Below are 13,059 nucleotides of genomic sequence, written 5' to 3'. Positions count from 1 at the left end.
GTACGGCCTTCAACAATGAACAAAGCCCATACCGCATAGTCAGCTATAAAAGGCCCCGATAAGACAATGTAAAACAATTCAAACGAGAAAACTAACGGCCTTACTTATATAAAAAAATGAAAGAAAAACAAATATGTAACACATAAATAAACGACAACCACTGAATTACAGGCTCCTGACTTGGGACAGGCACATATATAAATAATGTGGCGGGGTTAAACATGTTAGCGGGATCCCAGCCTGGATTTTTAGTTTGGTATTGTCATCTGATTAAGTCTTATTGTTTAAGGATGCACGGGTTTCTCTGCTGTCAAAATCTTCTGTGTGGACCCGTTGTCCTGAAACTTTTAAACATACAAAGCGAATGGTGTGATCTCGAAATCTGCATTGAACAAAGCAAAAAGTAAAATCACAAAAATACCGAACTCGAAGGAAAATTAAATACGGAAAGTCCCTTATCAAATGGCAAAACAAAAAGCTCAAACACATCAAACGAATGGATAAAAACTGTCATATTCCTGACTTGGTACACGGTTTTTTTTTCTTGTAAAGAAAATGGTGGATTTAACACTTTTTATAGCTAGCTAAACCTCTCACTTGTATCAAAGTCACAGACAATTCCATTATATTGACAACGATGTGTGAACAAAATGTCAAAATAGGGGTACAACAGTCAACATTGTGTTAAAATCTTAATCAAATAACAAAGAAAAACAAAAGGGCATATATACAAAGCAGATAAGCAAAAAATAAAAGACAAACATACAAAAATCTCTTTGATTTTCTTGTTTTTGACAAGTGTCCAAAGGAACTCCGATGCATATGAAAATAAAAAGATGTCGACTAGGAGAGGTGCACAAAAAAAGTCTACCTTCAAAGACAACAATTATTTTGTCAATTAGAAACTCCAGTTTACTTTTTTCACTGTGTAGCATGTTTTACCTGTTTCTTTATTTTATACAAAATATGACTTATATGGTATCCCAAAGAAATACATTTATAACGTATGTTACCATTTTCATGTTGAAAAGCATTGTGGTTATTTTTTTAGATGATTTTTCACATGGGGAATGGTGGTATGCAGGGTCAATGATATATTACTAATATACGTCCTTGGCAGGGTTGAAAAATCAAAAACTAATGCCAGACGTAGTAGAAATTAATCATTTTTAATCGGAGTATTATACGCATGATTTGTAGGCATTACAAAATACATTTCTTCGTGTTTTTCATTGGGGGAGCAGTGTATACATTGGTATACTAGGGGGAAATATAAATAGACCCCACAGAAAACTATTTGAATGGTTGGGTGATATTGAAATTAAAAAAAAAACTGATTGTTTTTTTTACTTTATATAAGAAGCAAAAAACAGATACTTTTTACCACAGGCACTTGTCTCAGAATTTGAGACACGTGCCTGTGTTTTTTACAATTCATCAGAGATAAAATGACAAAGATTCCAAAAAGATTTGGGTCAAATTCAAATTCAAATTCAAATTCAAATTCAAAGACGAATTCAATTTCGAATTTCAAATTCAAATTCAAATTCAAATTCAAATTCAAATTCAAATTCAAATTCAAATTCAAATTCAAATTCAAATTCAAATTCAAATACGAATTCAATTCAATATCTCAACCCTGTCGTACATTAATCTATAAATGGTTCTCTTATGACAAAATGGTCTTTTTGCCCCCCCCCCCCCCCCTTTAAAAAAAAGGGTGATAAATATTGTCAGGGTTTTTGTCAAGTTCACCAAGTGCACTAACGGTTCGATTTTCATTTTTTTATACAATAAACTAAAGAAAAAGACCAACTAGAGGCTCTTAAGAGCCTGTGTCGCTCACCTTGGTCTATGTGAATACTTAACAAAGGACACGGATGGATTCATAACAAAATTGTGTTTTTGTGATGGTGATATGTTTGTGGATCTTACTTTACTGAACATTCTTGCTGCTTGCAATTATCTCTATAATGAACTTGGCCCAGTAGTTATATAGTAGATAATGTTAGTGAAAATTTTAAATTGTTAAAAATTGGCTATAAAGGGCAATAACTACTTAAGGGGTCAATTGACCTTTTTGGTCATGATGACTTATTTAGGTTTTACTTTGCTGTACATTATTACTGTTTATAGTTTATCTTTATCTATAATAATATTCAAGATAATAACCAAAAACAGCAAAATGTCTTTAATATTACCAATTCAGGGGCAGCAACCCAACAATGGGTTGTCCGATTCATCTGAAAATTTCAGGGCAGATAGATCTTGACCTGATAAACCATTTAACCTCGTGTCAGATTTGCTCTAAATGCTTTGGTTTTTGAGTTATAATAAGCCAAAAACTGATTTTACCCCTATGTTCTATTTTTAGCCATGGTGGCCATTTTAGTTGGTTGGCCTGGTCACCGGACACAATTTTTAAACTAGATACCCCAATGATGATTGTGGCCAAGTTTGGAATAATTTGACCCAGTAGTTTCAGAGGAGAAGATTTTGTAAAAGATAACCAAGATTTACGGAAAATGGTTAAAAATTGACTATAAAGGGCAATAACGCCTAAAGGGGTCAACTGACCATTTCGGTCATTTGACTTATTTGTAAATCTTACTTTGCTGAACATTTTTGCTGTTTACAGTTCATCTCTATCTATAATAATAATCATGATAATAACCAAAAACAGCAAGTTTCCTTAAAATAACCAATTCAGAGGCAGCAACCTAACAATGGGTTGTCTGATTCATCTGAAAATATCAGGGCAGATAGATCTTGACCTGATAAACCATTTAACCTCGTGTCAAATTTGCTTTAAATGCTTTGGTTTTTGAGTTATATGCCAAAAACTGATTTTACCCCTATGTTCTATTTTTAGCCATGATGGCCATTTTAGTTGGTTGGCCTGGTCACCGGACACAATCTTTAAACTAGATACCCCAATGGTTCAATTTGGCGCAGTAGTTTCAGAGGAGAAGATTTTTGTAAAAGATAACAAAGATTTATGAAAAATTGTTAAAAATTTACTATAAAGGGCAATAACTCCTAAAGGGGTCAACTGACCATTTCGGCAATGTTGACTTATTTGTAAATCTTACTTTGCTGAACATTTTTGCTGTTTACAGTTTATCTCTATCTATAAAAATATTCATGATAATAACCAAAAACAGCAAAATTTCCTTAAAATTACCAATTCAGGGGCAGCAACCTAACAACGGGTTGTCCAATTCATCTGAAAATTTCAAGGCAGATAGATCTTGACCTGATAAACAATTTTACTCCTGTCAGATTTGCTCTAAATGCTTTGGTTTTTGAGTTATAAGCTTAAAACTGCATTTTACCCCTATGTTCTATTTTTAGCCATGGTGGCCATCTTGGTTGGTTGGCCGGGTCACCGGACACAATTTTTAAACTAGATACCCTAATAATGATTTTGGCCATGTTTGGTTAAATTTGGCCCAGTAGTTTCAGAGGAGAAGATTTTTGTAAAAGATTACAGACGACGGACGACGGACGCCGGACGACGACGGACGACGGACGCCAAGTGATGAGTGAAGCTCACTTGGCCCTTTGGGCAAGGTGAGCTAAAAAGAATCTATGATTCATATTCTTGTTCAAATCATTATTTTTTTTCAGTTGGGGCGAAACGACCTAGGGCGAGCATAAAACACACACACAATGTGAAAGGTTAAAGGAATAATGTTTCTACATTTCAAGTCTTATTGTATTTCACAGTATCCATATTTAATTACTACCAATCAAGTTAGAATTGAGTAAATTTACTTGATGGTAAAATGACAAGTGTGTTGCTTAGGTTTATTAAAGGGGACGAGTTTTTAACGTGACGACTATACAAGCACTAGTAGTTGTTAGCAACAGTAACTTAACAAAAGTTCTCTCCCTTTACATGCAACAATATTAAATCAACGCAGTGAATGATTGACGGCTTTCGTAGCAACAGCATATCAATAAAGATGGACGACTGAATGAAATGTGATCTCGTACAAATGTAAAAATGACGTTGAATCCACTTGCAAACCCGAAAGGGACAAATTTAAATTGTGAACTATGTCAGAAACCAGCATTTATTCAGTGTACAAAGTGTCGAGTAACGTATTATTGGTAAGAACAGAGTAATTGAAACATGTTTTAGTAAAATTACAAAGTTATATATGATCATATATGCTGTCGCGAAAAAGTATATACACCATGGGGTTTGTATTTTATTGGCAACAGTATTAAAGCATTTTGTGGCAGACATTTAAACAGTTCGATATTTGTATATATAAAAAAACCATAGCATATTTATATGTTTGTATGTAAGTAGCTTTCATGTTGTATTGTTGTTACACCTAATCAATATTTTGAAATTTGTCACGCTGACCTGAGAATTTGTCCGGCTTGAACTTTTGATGTCATACAACAATTCCTTTTGCATTGTGGCGTCAGATATTTTCTATAATGACGTCAAAATTTTACGGGTACTTTTGTGATGTTCAGTTATGGTGGACAATTATCGATTAGGCCTATTAAGTTGATCTGTTGAAGTTGTTCTACATGTAACTAGCATCATCAAATCCTAGTGTCACAACTTTAATGCACCTTTATGACCATACAATTAAACCTATTTTAATGTATGGCAGTGACACATGGGGAATGTTTTCACCCACTTCAGTGGCATTTAAGAAGAATTATAACGATTATATTTTAGAAAAGGTTTATGCAAAAGACATATATATATATCTGAAAAGTCGCACACAAAGTCCATGAAGTATATTCTTGGGGTTAACAGAAAAGCAACTTATATTATATTGGATGTATAAAAGTGACATATATGGACTTCGAAAAATATTAATGAATTTTATGAACAATAGCAAAGGTGGTCGATCGGAAATTGTGCCATTTGAAGGTGTGATGCATATTTAGATAAAACTTATATTAGCAGAGACATTAATTCAAATATTGACATAGTGTTTATTAATATTTTGATGTCCTATATTTAGATTTCATATCAAATTATATTATTTGTTCAATCAAGGATTTGTGTAGTACTTGGTATAACGTAAAATAATAAGATTTCATAATTGAAATGTACATGTATAAAATATATAAAATTTATTTATGACCTAGGCCTTTTTCTAACAAATGAATTTATGTTGATTACAATTCTACAGTCCGTGCCAAACTGTTTTTGGGTTTGTCTGACTGAAAAGAAATTTGACATTTTTCTTCTATACATTGAACTAAAAATTCTGAAAATTTCTGTCTGACCGAAGGACTTTTTGTCTGACATTTTGTCAGACAGACAGAGTTTGGGGGGATACACTGATTGTATTAGAAGTTATAAAGTTATATATATATAATATATATCAATTCTATTGGGTATGCATAATTATAGTACAAACACAATTAACTGTAAATGTATAAAAACAAAAAAAAGTACTGGGATCACTTGTGGAAAGACATGACAAATAGAATACATTCAGTAATAAGTAATAAATCTTACAATTTAAATTATTTTTGCAGTAGTGTGGAACATCAGAAAGCTGATTGGGTAGGAATTCATGAAAAAATATGTCAAAGTTTGATAGCTTTACGACAAGGTGCCCCCTTTTTACCATCACAGGAAGAAAGACAGAAAAGAGAAAGACATATTTTAATGAAAAAGGTGAGGTTAAATAATTTTATTTGTAATTAGGATCTTAATCAAATATGTATATTAAAACCACCTTGGCATCTTGGTGATCTAATTTTCCCATAGATAGTAGGAGGTAATAAAATATCAATGCTTTGAATATCACAGTTCCACTGATAACGTATTTGTATGTTATATTGAAGATATATATATAAATATTTTCAGTGATCTTCAAAACACCATGGGTAATGTGATGCTATATTGTTTTAATATGATACTAAAGTTACATGTATCTGTCAGAGTTTTCACTTAGGCCAGTCCATGAGTCACTAAGGCAAGTTATGGACTCGTAAAAATCTGTCCGGACTCGCCATTTTCCCCCAAAGATGCATCAAGATTGAAATATTTTGAATAAAATATGTTCATCTTACTATTGGACTCACCATGGTAAAAAATGACAGAATTTGAATGATTTCATTATACATCATTTACACTGTGTTATAATTGATGATACAGTATGGTACAATTTGTATAAATAAGATGCCAAATTTCTCATTTTCTCAGATGCTTTATGAATTTTGGATGGATAACATATTGTTTTAAACCATCACACAATCAATTTTTGTCGAGCCTGCAACTTTTGTTGCAGAAAGCTCGACATAGGGATAGTGATCCGGCGGCGGCGGTGTTAGCTAACTTCTTAAAAGCTTTATATTTTAGAAGGTGGAAGACCTGGATGCTTCATACTTTGTATATAGATGCCTCATGTTACGAAGTTTCTGTCAGTCACATGTCCAATGTCCTTGACCTCATTTTCATGGTTCAGTGACCACTTGAAAAAAAAGTTCAGATTTTTTGTAATGTTGAATTCTCTCTTATTATAAGTAATAGGATAACTATATTTGATATGTGCGTACCTTGAAAGGTCCTCATGTCTGTAAGACAGTTTTCACTTGACCTCGACCTCATTTCATGGATCAGTGAACAAGGTTAAGTTTTGGTGGTCAAGTCCATATCTCAGATACTACAAGCAATAGGGCTAGTATATTCGGTGTATGGAAGGACTGTAAGGTGTACATGTCCAACTGGCAGGTGTCAGATGTCATGTGACCTTGACCTCATTTTCATGGTTCAGTGGTCAAAGTTAAGTTTTTGAGTTTGGTCTTTTTATCTAATACTATATGCCATAGGTCATCTATATTTGGTGTATGGAAATATTTTATGATCTTTATGTCAGTCGCGCAGGTTTTATTTGACCGTGACCTCATTTTCACGGTTCATTGCACAGTGTTAAGTTTTTGTGTTTTGGTCTATTTTTCTTAAACTATAAGCAATAGGTCAACTATATATGTTGTATAGAAGCATTGTTAGTTGTACATGTCTGCCTGGCATGGTTCATCTGACCTTGACCTCATTTTCAAGGTTCATTGGTTTTTGTTTAGTTATCTTGGTTAATGTTAAGTTTATGTGACAGTTGTATTAAAGCTTAGCTTTATACTTAGGACTATCAACATAATATCAATGATTAGTATAGAAGGCGAGACATTTCAGCATGTGCACTCTTGTTTTGTATTTTTTTGAAAATACAAAGAAAAAAATATTATACATTTTTCAGACAACTATGATTGACCTTACACGCACAACGGGACAGAAGTTACTTTTTGAAGGTCGTCATGAACAGGCGGTACCAGCAGCAATGCAGTCCCTAAGATTTGCTATTGATGTCCATGGTCTAGATAGCATAGAGCTTGTGCCATCTTATCTAATCCTTGGAGAAGCTAGTATAGGTAAGTTGTTTACTAAAAAATTCAATTTAAAGAGTTTGTTGCCTACATTAAAATCCAAAGAAATTGGGTAGATTAACAAAATTAACTGTGGTCTATGTTAGCTTAAGCCATTATGTCCCAAAATCAAGCATATTTTGGAAATATTTACAGTGTATTGTCAAATTGAATAATGATTTTTAGTAAATCATTCCTCCTCAAATTGTATTACTGTGGTAGCTATAGGCTAAAGAGTTCTCTCGGGGAACTTTGATTTCCTTCACCAATGAAAACTGATTGCCATGAAACAAAATAGCCCAATTGTACTGAAAGTGGTGTTAAACATCAGTCAATCAATCTTGTTCGTTGTCATTTTGCTTTGGTATTAATTTATAAATTGTTTGCATTGTGTTCAAGGGAGATAATTTACCTATCACATATTTTTGCAGGATTAGGACGTTTATCACAAGCAGAAGAATATTTGGCCCAAGCTCAGTGGACTGTTTTAAAGACCCCATCGTGTTCAAATGCTATCAAATCTAAACTATACAGAAATCTAGGACTGTTATATGCAGCCAAAGGAGAGTATGATGATTCCTTACGACAGTTAGCAGATGACGTAAGTCAAATCTATCTTTTATCTTATTTTTTTAAAACTCAATTAGTGAACCATGACTAATATTTTGTAAAGAGAGGTAATTCATATTTAATGTAACATTTATTGTGGATTTTCTCTTTTTCTTTTATTTACTGACATTGTATAAATGATGTTTTTTGAATCTTTGCAAAGCACATTTAATATTTTAAATATTTATCCTTACTGTGACGTAATAACACCAGCATTGACAATTTGTGACATAGGATTTCTTCTTCTTCCTTGCTAAGAACTGGATTCTTAAAAGAATGTTATACATGTAAGTCCACTAGACAGATTTGTACAGGAAAATGCATGAATTTGAAATTTTCTTGCAGTTTGTATCATTCAAAATATGAAATTTTATTCTTATGACGTTATGTAAATTTCTATAAATGTTTCAAAATATGATATTTTATTTTTATCATGGTTTGTCTAAATTGCACTTATGAATTGTTTGCCAGTCAAATTTTGACAAGTTGTGTTCATGATTATTAGTACTGAAAATTAAAGTTCACCACAAATTTTACTGTTATACATTTGTTTTATTATATACTTACCTCGTTTTTTTTGACAGATTTATCATGCCTCAGAAAATTTTGGTACAAATGATATTAGGACATCTGGGGGTTATTTTCACATGGCCAATGTATTTTTCCGACAAGGAAGAATGGAAATTGCTGATTCCTTATATCGACAGGTAAAGTTAAATAAGGCAAACTTTCTGCAACACAAAAATATATATATGCTCTGAGTTCCAGTGCAAATATTTTTTTTTAACTTGAGTGATTTTGGAGGTTTAATATAAATAAACATGGACTCAATTTTTCTTATTTCATTTAGATATAACAAGCTTAAGTCTCTTAAATCTTCTTGTAAAGCTTACACACTAAAAAAATAAGTAATCAGAAATAAAATAATTCTTGATTTAGTAATCTGTTTAAACAAAAAAAGTTATAAAAAAAAAATAATCTAGTAGTCCATATGGGAGATAACCCATGAAAATTATCAAGTGGGTGAAATTAAAGGAAGTCAATAGGTATAATTTGTATTGCCTGATATAAATATTTTTTCAATATATTACAAAATACAATATATCATAATTAATTAAATACACAAATGAAAATACATAAACATAGATATATAACCAAATTTTTTTGACAAACATCCGCCACTATGAATTTATAAAAGGAAAAAAAAATTAACAAGGGAGGGAGGGTGGGTAATTTCAACGTAATATCAAATTCAAAAATGTAAAGAAAACACTTTGCAATAGTATAAATAAACAATTAACAACAAAGGAAAAGTTTATATCCAATAAAAAGAGCGAAATAATATAGTGAGTAAATTTAATGCAAGAGTTTATACTAATGAAAATCTAGTTTGAACTAGTGTGATTACTGAGGTGTAAAATATAAATTTCACTGTTTTGCTAATTAAATAATTTAAATCTTAAATTAAACCTATTATTTTTGTATTTTACTTTATATAGAAATTACAGAGATGTATGTTTTTGTTTCACTTTAGGTATCAAATATATGGTATAATCATTTACAAAAAAATATTTCTTGATTTAGTAAACTGTTTAAACAAAAAAAGTTAAAATTTAAAAAAATAAATCTAATGGTGATATGGGATAGAACCCATGAATATTGTTATTTTTTGTACTTTAAAAAAGAAATAGCAGATATATGAACAATGTTTTTGTTTACTTTTAGGTTTCAAATATATGGTATAATCATTTACAAAAAATTGTGAAAATAAGAACAAAAACTCCTGATACTCCACAAGGAATTGGTCCATTGATTATAGAATCCAGCGACGAAAAGGAAGATACTCTAGGTACATGTATATTTATAGACTTCGGTATTTCTGATGAATATTTATTACACAAAGGTCCCTATACTATATATGATAAATGATTGATTGTTAGTGTCTGTAACTTCTTTTTTTTTACAAATCAATCAATATCTTACATGTTTTATGTCTGCGGCCAGTCTAAAATGGTATTGGACAAAGGGAGATAATTTTGATACCACACAATTGTATTGGAAATAAGCTAGAATTAGATAATTGTAGGTCATCATTAAATTGTGGAAAGCTAAATGGCCTCTAAGGGTGAAATTTGCAGATAACATAAGGGTCATACACAATTTGTTTAGTCTCGCATCTAAGTATCAATTGTATAAATATATGTGAAGTCACATAATTCCAGAATATTCTTCTGTTGGGAGATATTTGCTTTCAAAAGCACATGCAAAATACATTTTCAAAGATAAGCAAAGAAATGTGAGGTTTGTTAGTAAAATGTAGTAGGAACACATTTGCAAATATGAAAATACAGACTAGTCTTTGAGTTTTAGTTACATGTTTACCTGCAAATTCAGGATACTTACAAATATATTACATGGATACTAATCAAAGCTTTAGTTTTATTTTACTTTTCAATATTACAATGTACCAATATGTCATTTAATTACTCAATCGAATATTTCTTTTTGTATTCAATAGATGAGGCACAAGAGGCTGAAGCAATACAAGTTTTAAATGCCATCTATGATATGCAGGAACACCAGCAAAGCAGACAGCCTCAAGATCTGGCCACTATTTGTCATGCTTTAGCCATGCTTTACTTTATACTGATGGATATTTCTAAGGTATGTTCTCTCCTGAATCTATAGCAGATGCACAAATATATCAGTTTGCTATGATGTAGTACTTTCTAAAAGTCTAAATAAAATTCTTAATTAAAAGGTTATGTTAATGACACCCATTAAATTTTTCAAGGTAGTAAAAAGTCTGTGATGTCTTTAAATCCTGTACAAGTCACTTTTATGTCATTACAAGCTTTCACTAAAAGAGATCATCTTTCATTAGTATATACTTATATTGTCAAATGATCACAACAGCATGGCAAAATTGTAAGATCTCTTTTGTCACATATTTCAGTCTCTATAGTTTGAAAAAAAAATTGTAATATTAAGATGTTAACTAACACTACGGTGAGATAATTCTATAAAATCAGTTAAATGATTTAGGTGTAATACCACCATTGATTTCCCCCTATTAGTCTTTGTTAAATTTGCACTTTTCTAAAAATTGTGAAGAATTTATCTTTGTTTCAAATAAAGAAATACTTGGCATGAGTTTTATCCTGTCCAGTATTACATGTATAGAAGAAAAAAAATCTCACAAAGCACTTCATTGCATATAAGAAAATAACCATTACTGGAAGTTAAGCAATCAGATTTCCTTCCTTATTTAACCTGTGTACAAGCTTTAGTTTAAGCATGTAACCTCAAGTTTCTAAAATATTCTATAGAAACCCCAAATAAAAACATAATGGTGCTTTGAAATACCCAAGATATATGTTTATGACCCAGAAATGTTTTACTGCAATAAAATGTAGGATTGAATACCTACAACTGTCAAATTCAAGGGAATATTTTTTTCGACCTTTTTTGTATGCAACCGGACGTGACGTATTACACATTTAATCACATTGTATTGTTAAGGAAATATTAAGCTCCTCAATGAACAAAATCAGTGTTTGTCAAGCGGTTATATATTCAATGAAATTTTTCCGAGGAGGTGTGTTGTTCAAATTTTTACATTTTTGGCAAAGGTTCAAAGTAAATATTTTGTCAAAGTTTAATGAAAATTAAACGAGCCAAATTAATTTTAGTCAGTGTTTGGTACCTTAAATAATAGTTGAATTTATATTTTGTTAATTTTGTATTTTCAGGCTAAAGAATTTGGAAGAAAAGCTGTAGTTGCCAGCGAAGGACACCCTGATGACTCCCTGTCTCGTACTATTGTTGAATTTATGAAGAATTTAGAATCACAGACACAGAGAGTCATTTGAAATACTGTGATTATTTGTATATAACTGTGATATTGACTAATTCTTAAATGATTTCTGTAAATTGAAGATTATTTAAGGAAATTACTGTATACTTATGTTATTAAATAATTATGTAAGTTATTTATTATTATTTATTGAAAGTGCAACAGTAGCCATAAAAAGGCAATATTTTGAATGTCATTTTTGGGGCCCTTTATGGCTTGCTGTTCTGTTTGAGTCAATGCTCCGTGTTTAAGACCGTACTTTGTCCATTTATGGTTTACTGTTACAAATTGTGAATAGGATGTAGAGTTGTCTCATTGGCACTCATCCTAAATCTTCTTATATCTATATATAATAATTGATTTTTACCTGAACAGTATTGAAATAATGAATTTTCTGACATCACAGGTATGGGTTAGGCTTATTTCCTTTTAATGGTTTTTGTATTTTGGATGAAATTTAAAACTATTGCTTATTCATAAGAAATAACGTTCTACAGCTTTTTGTTGGGGCTTTGCAGTTTCCTATATCAAACATAACATTTCTGTCTTTGAAAGCAATATTAAGGCAAACCTTTTCCAAGCCGAAAAAACAAAGTGTACAAAGAAAAAGAAAAGCATAATTCATAGAAAATTCTTATGTTCGTAAGCTGACCTGTATAAATAAGATGTGATATAGTTGTTATTGAGACAGCTATTCAACTGGCCCATTTGTATCATGTGTCAGATCACCAATTACTCCCTCCAATTTAGAACGTATGTAAAAGTAGCCCTACTCTGACACAAAATAGTGCTTTTGATGTCCTTGTTTACTTAAAACTAACCAACACATTTGCAGAAATGAAACTTTTGGTGAAAGAGAAATATATCTAGACCATTTTGAGTCAAAATTTACTTGTCTATGAGTTTGCATTAAAAATTGAGGATTAATGCGCTCCATAATATACTAATTTTAGATTTCCATGAAAATTGGCATGTAGAAAGCTGATACATGTACAATTCAGGATATACCTGGTTTCTATGAAGTTAAACTTAAGGTAAAATATTTAGAAAGCTGTGAAAATTGTGAAATTTGGTTGAATAGATAGGGATTTTTAATTGGTGGTCTGACACCATCATGTGAGCTGATTGAATCACTAAGCATTCATCTTTGTCCATTGTCTATAAATTTTTTAAACCTTTGTGTG

At 31.3% G+C, this 13,059-nt stretch overlaps 1 protein-coding gene across 1 annotated transcript; it reads left to right on the top strand.

The window, feature by feature from the left end:
• The first annotated feature begins 3,919 nt into the window (after positions 1-3,919).
• Positions 3,920-12,011, top strand: LOC139502315 (zinc finger MYND domain-containing protein 12-like). Its single transcript, XM_071291745.1, has 8 exons — positions 3,920-4,116; positions 5,521-5,662; positions 7,245-7,416; positions 7,842-8,011; positions 8,604-8,726; positions 9,745-9,868; positions 10,538-10,683; positions 11,772-12,011. The coding sequence occupies exons 1-8, from the start codon at positions 4,010-4,012 to the stop codon at positions 11,889-11,891; spliced, it is 1,104 nt and encodes a 367-aa protein (XP_071147846.1). The 5' UTR covers positions 3,920-4,009; the 3' UTR covers positions 11,892-12,011.
• Positions 12,012-13,059: the final 1,048 nt, after the last annotated feature.

Source organism: Mytilus edulis, chromosome 13 (genome assembly GCF_963676685.1).
Source record: "Mytilus edulis chromosome 13, xbMytEdul2.2, whole genome shotgun sequence".
NCBI classification, from domain to species: Eukaryota; Metazoa; Mollusca; class Bivalvia; order Mytilida; family Mytilidae; genus Mytilus; species Mytilus edulis.
Note: the sequence above shows the minus strand (reverse complement) of the source record. Positions and strands in the feature narration are given on the sequence as shown.

Bases quoted from the DNA above. Each gene is read 5' to 3' on its own strand.
- LOC139502315 (XM_071291745.1), top strand. From the start codon at position 4,010: ATGACGTTGAATCCACTTGCAAACCCGAAAGGGACAAATTTAAATTGT. The intron at 4,117-5,520 runs GTAAGAACAGAG...TTATTTTTGCAG, and splicing joins TGTCGAGTAACGTATTATTG to TAGTGTGGAACATCAGAAAG. The intron at 10,684-11,771 runs GTATGTTCTCTC...TTGTATTTTCAG, and splicing joins TACTGATGGATATTTCTAAG to GCTAAAGAATTTGGAAGAAA.